The sequence below is a fragment of the Ornithorhynchus anatinus genome, chromosome 3, assembly GCF_004115215.2.
Source record: "Ornithorhynchus anatinus isolate Pmale09 chromosome 3, mOrnAna1.pri.v4, whole genome shotgun sequence".
Classification (NCBI taxonomy): Eukaryota; Metazoa; Chordata; class Mammalia; order Monotremata; family Ornithorhynchidae; genus Ornithorhynchus; species Ornithorhynchus anatinus.
In genome coordinates, this window is record NC_041730.1 from 62,078,479 (window position 1) to 62,091,429 (window position 12,951).

Here is a 12,951-nt window from a genome sequence, read left to right on the forward strand (position 1 = left end):
TAGTGGATAAAGCACAGGCTTGGGAGTCAGAAGGTTATGGGTTCTAATTCTGGGTCTACCACATTTCTGCTATGTGATCTTGAGGAAGTTGTTTCACTTCTCTGGGCCTCAGTTACCTCATCTGTAAAATGGGGATTAAGAATGTGAGCCCTAAGTGGAACAGGGACTTGTGTCCAATCTGACTAACTTGAATCTACCCCAGTGCTTACAACAGTGCTTGGTTCATTGTTATTATTATTGTTATTGCTATATATCAGGCACTGTACTAGGCCCTGGGGTAAATTCAAGACAATCATATTGGACCCAGTCTCTGTCCCACATAGGGCTCACAGTCTTAATCCCCATTTTACAGATCAGGTAACTGAGACACAGAGAGCTGAAGTCTCAAAGTCACACAGCAGACAAGTGGTGAAGCTGGGATTAGAATCCAGGTCCTTCCGACTCCCTCACCCGTGCTCTATCCACTAGGCCACACTGCTTCTCAGTTTGTTTCTCCAAAACATTCAGCACAGCTTCCAGCCAGGATTGGAGCAGAAATGGAGGGAATGAGCAAGGTAGAGGAAAGGGGATGAAGGAGGCTGGAGGGATTTGAGTCCCAGAGGGCAAGAGAAACTAGGCAAACCTGGTAGAAGAAATGTGTAGAAGGAGAGGGAGGAGGCAGAAGAGGTTGAATACTCTTCCACGACTCCAGCCTATCCACATTCCTTCCCACTGGGGCAATACTAGGCCAAAGAGGTACTCAATTCTGGCCTACTGGGACCCTCCCAGAATAAACCCTCATTTCCCCATCTCTCTCTCTGTCTTTTCTGTGTCACCTGTGAACTAGGATCTGTGCCCTTTTAGCATCTGATGTTCACCCCACCCTCAGTCTTACAGCACTTAGGTACATAGCCATAATTTATTGATTTATGTTAATGCCTGCCTCCCCCTCTAGATAGTAAGGTCATTACGGCAAGAGAACGTGTCTACCAACTCTGTTATATTGTACTCTCCCAAGCTCTTAATATTTTGCTCTGCATACAGTAAGCACTCAATAAATGTGATTATTGAATGATTCTCCTTGGTCATTCAATAGTATTTATTATTAATAATAATAGCATTTGTTAAGAGCTTACTATGTGCCAAGCACTATTCTACGCTCTGGGGTAGGTACAAGGTAATCAGGTGGGACACAGTCCCCGTCCCACATGGGGCCCACAGTCCCTATCCCACATGAGGCCCACAGTCTCAATCCCCATTTTACAGATAACAGAGGCACAGAGAAGTTGAGTGACTTGCCCAAGGTCACAGGGCAGACAAGTGGCAGAGCGAGTGTTAGAACTTATGACCTCTGACTCTCAAGCCCGTGCTCTTGCCATTAGGCCATGCTGCTTCTCGTAGTATTTATTGAGCAGAGCACTGAATCAAAGGTATAAGAAAATGTCTCTAAAATGGGGGTGCCATTCTTATTCTTCCCTCTCTTAGACTGTAAGTTCCTCGAGGGCAAGGATCGTTTTGTATCGAACTCTCCCAAGAGCTCAGTCCTTTGCACAAAGTGCTCAATAAATACTGTTGATCGTTTGATTAGGAGAGTCCAGTAGGTGACGAAGACGAGACTACAGTCCTCAAAGAGTTTAAAATATAACAGTAGAGACAGGCCACCAGTCATTTTCAGATAGGAGGGAGAAAGGCTTAACTAACAGCGTGTAGAAATCGATATATGCAAAGGAGCAATGGCAGGTTGTGAGAACGAAGAACTAACCTGACAGGTGGAAGAATTTAGTTTGGGAAGGAGAAAATTTCTGAAGCCTCATTAGGTACTACCTGGGCACTGTACAGAATAGGTTAACGGATTCCTTATAACCTAAAACAGATACAACTGCTATGACCGATATCCAAAAGAGCCTAGAAATAAACACAACTCCCCGCCTCTCCACACTTCCGCAGCCCAAAGCCCCAAGGAATCATAACCTATTCCACAACTGCAAGAGACAAGTTCCTGAACAATAAATCAATAGTTACCCTCTGTGCAGATAAACTGCAGGGTTCTTTGCCCTTGAGCTCCTTACCGAGATAGTTCCTAGCCCCTGTCCTATGCCACTGGCTGAAAAATACTGCAGCCCTACCCTCTTTCTCCCAACTTAGTGGGAGAAGGAGGTAACAGCAGGCTGATTCAGAAGGGAAGTCTAAATGAACACCTCTCTGAGCATGCTCTAACCGTTAATAAGCCTTATACGAGCTCTTGAATTCACTGAAATGGGGCTCTCCGGATTCTCCTCCTCAGTCTCATTTGCTGGTTCTCCTTCCAACTCCACTCCCCACTGTGAGTTTCCCCAAGGCTCTGTTCTGGGTCCCCTTCTCCTCTCATTATGCGCTCACTCCCTCAGAGACTTCATTCACTAGCATAGCTTCAGCTACCTGCTCCAAGCTGGTGCCCCAAACTCTCTCCTGCTTTCCTTTTGCCCTCAGGACATCTCCACATGGAGGTCTTGTCAGCACCTTAGACTGAATGTGCCTAAAGTTAAACGCTTCACCTTCCAACCAAAATCCATTCCTCCTCCTCCTAACTTTCCATCTCTGTGGACACTCCCACCACTCTCCCTGTCCCAGAAGCCTTCCGACGGCTCAGGGAGATACGTTTTGGCGGAGGAGAAAGTTCATCTTAAAAAAACCTTCTCTCAACCCCACTCTATTATCCAGGCTCTGTTTTAGCTCCCCTGCTCCCATTCATCAAAGCCCCTTGAATGATAATAATAATGCTGGTATTTGTTAAGCGCTTACTATGTGCTGAGCACTGTTCTAAGAGCTGGAGTAGATGTGTTATATAGTCTCTCTGCTTCTACTTCTCAATAGGAAGGCAGAAATAGCATGTCCTAGTAGAAAAGCACAAGATTGAGTGTCAGAGGATCTGGGTTCTAATCCTGTCTCTTCCCCTTGTGTGCTGGGTGATTTTAGACAAATCACTTCTCTGTGCCTCTGTTACCTCATTTGCGAAATGGAGATTTTAGACTGTGAGCTTGTTGTGGGCAGCGAAAGCGTCTTACCAACTCTGTTATATTGTATTCTCCCAAGTGCTCAGTAGATATGATTGATTGGGGTTTAAGACTGTGAACCCCATGTGGGACATGAACTTTGTCCAACTTGATTATCTTGTTCCTACCTCAGTGTTTAATACGGTGTCTAGCACATAGTGAGTGCTTAACAAAGGCCATTAAAAAAAAAACCCCTTCACTTCTCTGTCCCTCAGTTCCTTCCTCTGCAAAATCGAGTCTCCTTCCCCTTTAGATTGTGAGCCCCACACTATGATTTGGTGGCAGTCTATCTTCCCCAGCACCTGGGACATAGTAGTTAACAAATAACCTGTTGGTTAATATTTTTATGACTTCCCCTGCTTGGCCCTCCCCTAATAATAATAATGCTAATAACTGTGGTGTTTGTTAAGCACTTACTAGGTGCCAGGCACTGTACTAAACACTAGGATGAATACAAGCAAATAGGTCCCTGTCCCACAAGAGGTTCACAGTCTTAATCCCCATTTTACAGATGAGGGAACTGAGACACAGAGATACAGGTCACACATCAGACAGTGGGAGAGCAGGGATTAGAACTCAGGACCTTCTGACTCCCAGGCCCATACTTTGTCCACTAGGCTATGCTCAAGCATGGGGCACAGACTTAGTGCTTTTGACAACTCTACCTTGCAAGGAATGCCAGAAACATTGATCTAAACTGTCCTTTCATAGTGTCCCTACAAAGAGGATAGTTCGGAATAAAATTTGAAATACAATTGTACCCACCAACTCGGTGGTTCTGCCCTGGGGACTGTTTTGAAAAGAACATCCTGCCTGCCTGTGGGATAGCTGAAAAAATTGGCTGAAAAATGTTTCCGTATTACCATAGGGGGGCAACAAAAAGTGCAGGCCTGGGAAGCAGAAGGCCTGGATTCTAATTCCAACTTTCCCACCAACTGAATACACACATCTCCAACACGGAAGTCTTACTGGCCCCTTAAACTGAGCACGCATCAAGTCAAACACTTCATCTTCCCTCCCAAATCAGTTCCTCCTCCTCCTAACTTCCCATCTCTCTTGACACCCCTACCTGAACATGTTTGGCTGAATAGATGTACTGAGTCTCTCCCTGCTTCAGTTTTCTCAACTGCTTAATGGAGATAAAGTAACAGTTCTTTCTCTCCCTTACACAGGGATTCCTTGGTTGCATTGGAGCCATCTGATCTGATGATCTCCTTTCTATCTCAGGGTTTGGTGCGCACCAGTCAGTCAATCTATCAATGGTATTTATTGAGCATTTTGTGCAGAACAAGGTACTAAGCATAGAAGCAGCGTGGCTCAGTGGAAAGAGCCCGGGCTTGGGAGTCAGAGTACATGGGTTCGAATCCTGGCTCTGCCACTTGTCAGCTGTGTGACTGTGGGCAGGTCACTTTGCTTCTCTGGGCCTCAGTGACCTCATCTGTAAAATGGGGATGAAGACTGTGAGCCTCACGTGGGACAACCTGATGACCCTGTATCTCCCCCAGCTCTTAGAACAGTGCTCTGCACATAGTAAGTGCTTAACAAATACCAACATTATCAAGCACTTGGGAGAGTACAGTACAACAGAGGTGGTCGACATGTTTCCTGCCCACCAGGAGCTTACAGCTTGGAGGAGGAATTTACTAAGCATTTAATAGATTATAATAATAATATTACAATTAGTTCTCCAGGTACGAAAAAGTCCCAACCTCTGACTGTTTAATCTCATTCAATCACCCTAAAAAGAGAGCTGCTCCCCTCAATAAGAATAATAATAATAATTATGGCATTTGTTAAGCACTTACTATGCATCAAGTACTGTCCTAAGCGCTGGGGTAGATACAAGTTAATTAGGTTGGACACAGTCCCTGTCCCATAGGGGTCTCACAGTCTAAGTACCCTCTAAGTTCCCAAGAGATTAGTCATATGCTTCTGAGCCACCGTCTTTTGGGAAGTTCTTCCGCAAGTCTACCCTTAGGTCCTCCTGCTGCCGCTCAAGCCCGTCACCTATGCTCTGCCCTGGGGGAAGATGAAACCTGTGCTCGCCGGCCATCCGTCCAACAAGAAGCCAAGAACATATGCGGTACCATTCTGGGTCGAGGCACTGCACTTCAGCAGCGACAATACCATGCTAGGTCAGCCTGATGGTGTAATCAACATCTCTGTCGGGGACCATCAGAGGATGCTTAGAAGACCAGCAGGATGGTTTTCCTCCCTGGCAGCCATTGCTACGGTTATGGAAATGCTTTTCCACAAACTCCAACCCCCCCATCAAATAGTATTGCCCCCGCTTGCTTATTCACTTCTGACAGGCCCACGCTGCCTCTTTATTTATCTTTACTGTTTGGCTTTTCCATTTCCACTGCCAGATCCTCCTTTCACTGGACTAGATCATTTTTTTTTTTTAAAGGGAGAGGATGGGATGTGATTTTCTCTTAATCCGTCGTTACTCCGTAAAACCCAATGAAGTCACCACACACTTTTTTTTTCCGTTCCGTGATAAATTACTCAGTCTATGTGGGTGATTCCTCATCATTCAGTTTCCTCAACCACCTCATCTGCATTTTTGTGTGAGTCACTTCCTTTTGTAGCTCGGTGAGATTTTTCCATCTGCCCTCCAAGCCACTGCCAGGTGAATTTGACCGGGTGAGAAATCCCTAAATCCAGAGCTAGAGATAATCCCCCTCCGTGAGAGTTCGGTAGATTTCCCCTAGTCAGGAGGTGGACACAAATCCAGCTCTAGAAGTGTCAAGAGAAGAAGTGTGGCTTAGTGGTTATATCACAGGTCTGGCAGTCAAATGGAGCTGGGTTCTAATCCCAACTCCGCCACTGGTCTGCTGTGGGACTTCACTTCCCTGAGCCTCAGTTGCCTCATCTGAAAAATGGAGATTAGTACCATGAGCCCCATGTGGGACATAGATTGTGTCCAACCTGATTAGCTTGAATCTACCCCAGATCTTAGCATAGTGCTTGGCACATAGTAAGCATTTAACAAATACTATAAAAAAGGGCTACTAAGCTTCTGCACTTACAAATACTGATATTGACCAGTGACCTCTGAGTCACCAATAGTCAGAAGTAAAACTGTGGCCTAGTGGAAAGATCACAGGCCTTGGAACCGGAGGACCTGGGTTCTAATTCTGGCTCTGCCACCTGTCTGCTCTGTGACCTTGGGCAAAGCACTTCACTTCTCTGTGCCTTAGTTTCCTCATCTGTAAAATGGGGATTAGGGCTGCGAGCCCCATGTGGGACATGGATTGTGTCCAACCCGATTAGCTTGAATCTACCCCAGATCTTGGTATAATGCTTGGCACATAGTAAGTGCTTAACAAATACTATTAAAAAAAGGGCCACTAAGATCTTTTGCTTGCAAATGTTGTTACTGACCAGAGATCTCTGAGTCAACAACAGTCCAAAATAAAACTATGGCCTAGTGGAAAGAGGAAAGGCCTGGGAATCAGAGGACCTGGGTTCCAATTCTGACTCTGCCACCCGTCTGCTGTGTGACCTTGGGCAAGTCAATTCACTTCTCTGTGCCTCAGTTCCCTCATCTGTAAAATGGGGATTAAGTCTGTGAGCCCCATGTGGGACAGGGACTGTGTCCAACCTGATTACTTTGTATCTATCCCAGTGGCACATAGTGAGCACCTAACAAATACCACAATTATTATTATTGCTATTCCATCATTGTAGATGAATTTGCAGAAATTAACAAAGGCTTAAACCACTGGAACCCTTTTGAGAAGCCTGAGCTTTTCCTGGGAGGTGGTAGGAGGGGTTAGTAGGCAGAGCAGGATTAGTAGATGCAGCCAGGGTGAGCCCCCTGTTTGTTAGCTGTAAGGAAGGAGGAGGGGCCTCGAGTTCCCCGACCTACCTGTCTTTCTTTTTATCCAGCTGCATCTCCTCCGTGCTCCCATTGACACCATAAAGAGTCATGAAGATATTGGAATCGGTGCCTCCCCCTTCGATATCTCCGGTCCAGATGGTCATTTCATACAGGATCTGGTGACAGAACAGAGCAGGCCTGATCCAGCCCTAAGAAGGCGTTGTCCCCTTCCAAACACCTTTCAAACATACCAGCCATCAAGGAAGATCCTTTAGTTGCCATGTCAGAACTAGCCTTGTGGATTTCAGCAAAGTTTTACAGTACAGTAATAATACTAACTGAGGTGGATACAAGCAAATCGGGTTGGACACAGTCCCTGTCCCATGTGGGGCTCACCAGCCCCCATTTAACAGATGAAGTAACGGAGGCCCAGAGAAGTGAAGTGACTTGCCCAAGGTCACATAGCAGACAAGTGGAGGAGTCGGTATTAAAACCCATGACCTTCTGACTCCCGGGCCATTGTTCTATCCATTATGCCATGCTGCTTCTGTCTACATCATGGATACCCATCACTGGGATCTTCTTTGAGCGTACAACTACTAAAAAATATTATTTGTTAAGTGCTTACTATGTTCTAAGCATTATACTAAGTGCTAGGGTCGATAAAAGATAATCTGACTGGACACGGTCGCTAACCCTCTTTGGACTCACAGTCTAAGTAGGAGGGAGAACTCGTATTGAATCCCCATTTTTCTGATGAAGAAAACGAAGACCAGAGAACTAAAGCGACTTCCCAAAGGTCACACAGCAGACAAAATGGCACAGCTGGGATTAGAACCCAGGTCCTCTGAAACTCCCAGGCCTGTCCTCTTTTCACTAGGCCACGCTACTTCTCCTAGAACAATTGTCTAGATACCTGACATTTTTCCTGGTCTTTCTCTTGTTCTTGTAAAGATGACTTTGAGTGGATTCCACCGGAGTCTGCTTTCTACACCTGTCCTGGATTAGAAGTTGACTTTTGACCACTCAACATCCAAATTCAACTATACTACTTCTTCCGTCTCCTCTTCACCAAGCCTCTCTCAAGGGTCTTCTCTTTGTAGGGTCTTTCACTAGATGCTACGGGGAGTTACTAAGGGAAAGCATGCTACAGTCCTTACCCCTAACGAGTTTGTACTTGAACCACTTTGCTGATTTTTTTTTTGTTTAAATGGCATTTGTTAAGCACTTACCATGTGCCAGGCACTGCACTAAGTGCTGGAGTAGATACAAGGTAATCAGGTTGGACACAGTCCATACCCCTCATGGGGTGCATAGTCCCCATTTAAAAGATGAGGGAATTGAGACACAGAGAAGTGAAGTGACCTGCCCAAGGTCACACTGTCCAAGGTCACACAGTCAGAGCTGGGATTAGAACCCCGATCCTCTGACTCCCATGCCCGTGCTCTGTCCACTACGACCCGCTGCTTCTCTTAATGCTGATGATCTCACTCTCTCTAGGCTCTGGCAAAGAGGAAAGGGAGAAGGTCAAAAAGCAAAAGCCCGGGCTTGGGAGTCAGAGGTTGAGGGTTCTAATTCCGAATCTGCCACTTGTCAGCTGTGTGACTTTGGGCAAGTCACTTAACTACTCTGGGCCTCAGTTACCTCATCTGCAATATGGGGATTAAGATTGTAAGACCCATATGAGACAATCTGATTACCTTGTATCTACCCCAGCTCTTAGAACAGTGCCCGGCACATAGGAAGCGCTTAGCAAATGCCATCATTATTATTATTGTTATCTGTTCTTTGTTCAATGTTTCCAGTTCTCATTCATTCATTCAATCATATTTATTGAGCGCTTATTCTGTGCAGAGCACTGTACTAAGTGCTTGGGAGAGTTCAATTTAATAATAAAGAGACACATTCCCTGCCCACAACAAGCTTATAGTCTAGAGGACGAGCTCCCAATCCCCTAGCTCCTGCATCCTACTCTTTCCCCCATCCCCGGCTCTCAACCCCCTACCCGCACTCCCTAGTCCTTTGACCCCACTCCTGATCCATGCTACCTGATGGCCCAATAGATAGTCCCACCAACAGTATTCCTTCTTCTCTCAAGGGCATTTGGAGTCCCCAGTAGCCATGCGGTCCAGTTGCTAGTGCCCAGTTTCTTGCCCTCCCTATACAGCGGAAGACACTTCCATGGTCTCCTGGAGTGGAAGTGTTACATGGGAAACCACTCCGCAGTCATCGGACATGTAGCAGGATCTATCCAGTGAAAGGATCCAAGCTTACTGAACTCTCCCAAGAGCTTAGTACAGTGCTTTGCACAAAGTAAGCACTCAAAAAATGAAGGAATGGGGAGTCTCCAGCTCTGTACATGACAACACCTGATAAATAGTATTGGTGGTGGTATTGAAAGCCCAAACGGAGCAAACTAACTCCAGTGACGTATGTCCATATGGGAGTGGGCTGAAGTAGCTGCCACCCCCATTCAAGTGGGTGCTCAAACTGGAGCCCCCTAAAGGTGGGGGTGGAAGCCCCACTGGCATGGCTAATGCTGGGTTCTGAAGCTCCAGGGCACACTGGATTTCTGACATCACACCATCTAGACCACTAGTGATCTCTTCCTGGATTCTCAGTAAACTGGAATGGCAATGAGGTCAGATCATGGGCCTGGGAGTCAGAAGGACCTGGGTTCTAATCCCGGCTCTGTCACTTGTCTGCTGTGCGACTTTGGGCAGGTAACTTTTCAGTTACCTCATCTGTAAAATGGGGATTGATACGGTGAACCCATGTGGGATCAGAGTTGTGTCCAACCTGATTTGCTGGTATTCATCCCAAAGCTTAGTAAAATGCCTGGCAGTTAGTAAGTACTTAACAAATATCATTATTATTATTATTATTATTATTAACTCATCAACTCCTCCAGAGCTCAGGCCAACATTTCCTCTTGAAGCAAAAGAGGTCTTGTCGGTCATCATCATCATCACAGTCAGTGGTATTTACTGAGTGCTTACTATGTGTAGAATACTGTACTGAGCGCTTGGAAGAGTACAATACAACAGAGTTCGTAGCCGGGTTCCTCGTCCCCATTGACCTGACAGATTAATATTATTTTCCCTTAATATTTCCCTAGTAGTTTTTCCCTGCCTATGCTTCCTCTTTGGCCCTAGCCACACTGGGTTCTTTCCTGACTGTGTGAAGGGATTGGAGGATGGAAGGGGCGGTCTCACATGGCTGTGTGTGTCATATCTGACCGACCATTATTATTATTAAGCCTTCCCTGACTAACCTCTCATTTCCCCACCCTATTCACCCTCCCTTCTGGGTCACCTATGTTCTTAGGTCTGCACCCCTTAAACACTTTGATACCTCAACCCCAGCCCCACAGTCTGTAGGTGCATATGTACTTTGCTACTTCCCTTCCATGATTTAATGTCTGCCTCCCTGACTAGATTGATTGTAAACTCCCTGAAGGCAGGGAATGTGTCTACTTATAATTACTGTACTCTTCCAAACACTTAGTCAATCAAACAATGGTATTTGTTGAGTGCTTACTGCGTGCAGAGCATTGTACTAAGTGCCTGGGAGTGTACACAGTTAATAGGTATATGCTCTGCCAACAAGGAGCTTACAGTGTAGAGAGACAGGCGGGCATTAAAATGAAATGTGGACATGTGTGTAAATGCTGCGGGCCTGAGGTGGGGTGACTAGCAAGTGCTCAAAGGGTACAGATCCAAGTCCAAAGGTGATACAGAGGGAGAGAAAATAGGGGAAATGAGGTCTTAGCCTGGCAAGGCATCTTGGACGAGATGTGATTTTAGGAGGGTTTTGAAGGAGGGGAAAGTAGTTGTCTGTTGGCTACAAAAGAGGAGAGAGTCCCAGGCCAGAGAGAGGATGGGGGCAAGGGGTTGGTGGTGGGAGACACAAGAGTGAAATAAAGTGAATAAACTGACCTTAGCAGAGCAAAGTGTGCAGATTGGCTTGTAGTAGGAAATCTGCCAGGTAAAAGAAGAAGGGGTAGAGCTGATTGAGTGGTAAAGAGTTTCTATTTGATGGGGAGGTGGATGGGGAGGTTCTTGAGGAGTGGGGAGATGAGAACTGATTGTATTTTTTAGAAACATGTACTAAAGGACCCTGTCCAAAATAAGTGCCCAGTAAATATCACTGATTAAGTGATTAAGTGATTAAATTACAAGCCACCTGTAAACCAGCTTCTATTTACAGAGCTTGGTACAAGTTTAAGCCCTCAAGCAGGCAGGAGCCAATAGGTCAGAAAGATTCTGGGTCTGCTCAGCTCTCCTTGGAAACAAGTCTTGTCGGAACCCTGGAGTGAGGGACCCTGGGGATTTATTGTCCAGGTGGAGCTGGCGGCTTTTGTCTGTACTTCTGGGGCGAACCCCATCACTCTGCTTTCCTCCCTTTCCTGGGAAGTAAGCTGCTATCTGGCAGTCATTCATAACCATCTCTACTCTCTGCCCTTGAATTGCTACCTTTGTTTTAAAATGGAATGGCATGTTTTATTTTTTCAATGATGCTGGACAAATAGAAACCGAGGCTCTTAGAAACTAGAACATCTACTATTTCAAGCCTGTTGTGTCACTTTAAGTGGCACTGGACATGGTAAAAAAATGTAGGCCCCCGGAAGGAAGGTATATAGCTTTTACCTCCCACTCCCCTGTTCTTCCCTTTCCAGGCCTGGGACACCTTGGGATCCTCCTCGATTCCTAAATCACAGAAAAGGACAGGCTGATGTTAAATCAGGGGGAAAAATGAAGTCGCCATTGCATCCCGGATGCAGACTCGTATTTCAGTGAGATGCAAATTAAAGAGCTGAGTTATGCGACCTTCAAGATCAGCTGCTTCACGGCAGTGCTGACAGGACTGGCTAGTGCACCAAGGAGGAGGACGCCAGCGAGCAGACTGCTGCCGTCAGGCGGCATATTTAGGGCTTTTTGTGTGAGTTCAAAATCTCTTCCTACTGGTAAATCTTCATTTACAGCAAGATGAATGTTGCCAGCCATCAAACAATGCACCCACGTTTCTTCCTGATGAATGAGATTTTACTGTATATGTGTGAATGTGTGTGGGGGGGATGTCTGCTAGCCCTCAGGCAACACAAAAGGAGGCTAACATCACGATGAAGAGGGATGAATACCTTAGTGGGGGGGGGGAGGAGTTTCTTGAAGGCAGGGACCATGTCTTTTCTCTGTCACCACCAGAATTTTGAGGGTGGGGGTGGATTTGGGGGAATATGGGAGGAAGAGAATGAGAGAAAACGGAAAAGGGAGGAAGAAGAAGAGGGAGAAAGAGCAGAAGAAAAAGAAATAAAAAGGGAGAAGAGGAGGAGTGTTGACTCGTTCTCCACAGCTGCTTCTCCGGTCCTCACTAGTGAATGGGGCTGGATGAGAGAAGCTTCCTCAGATCCCAATGGGTATGTGCGCACCGCAGTTCCAATCTCCACCCTGCCCTCCAGAGGATTCCACCTGTGCCCAGCCCCTGGAGTCCCAGGAGCACCAGAAACTCAAATGTGACAATCTCATTAGGGAAGCAGAATGGCCTGGTGGATAGAGCATGGTCCTGGTAGTCAGAAGGACCTGGGTTCTATTTCTGACTCTGCCACTTGTCTGCCATGTGACCTTGGGTGAATCACTTAACTTCTCAGTCCCCAAGTCAATATCATATAGGCTGTAGTTCCTGTTCCAATTAACCTTCTCTCAGGAAGTGTATCTCCTCCCGTGTTGAGGAGATTCCTGCTTGAGAACTTAAACTGTGCCTCATTTCCCTCATCTGTAAAATGGAGATTTAGACTGTGAGCCCCATGTGGGACAGGGACTGTGTCCAACCTGAGTAGCTGAGAACGGTGCTTGACAAATACCACAACCATCATCATCATCATCTTTCTCTTATTGCCAGCAGGAGACCATTCATTCATTCATTTATTCATTCATTCAACTGTATTTATTTGAGCACTTACCGTGTGCAAAGCATTTTACTAAGCACTTGGGAGAATACAATATAACAAACAGGCCTATTCCTGCTCACAACTAGCTCACAGTCTAAAGGGGGAGACCAGAAGTGGAGCCACCATCTTAGTCTCCCCTATAATCCTTTTCTGACATGGTTGTGCCC

At 46.1% G+C, this 12,951-nt stretch overlaps 1 protein-coding gene across 1 annotated transcript in view; it reads right to left on the bottom strand.

Annotated features, from left to right (window-relative positions):
* The window catches only part of LOXHD1 (lipoxygenase homology PLAT domains 1), a 247,851-nt gene that overhangs the window by 41,009 nt on the left and 193,891 nt on the right, over window positions 1–12,951 (bottom strand). The window contains exon 32 of the mRNA XM_029059328.1: window positions 6,886–7,013. Coding sequence (XP_028915161.1) covers window positions 6,886–7,013 — 128 coding nt within the window. The remainder of the gene's footprint in view (window positions 1–6,885; window positions 7,014–12,951) is intronic.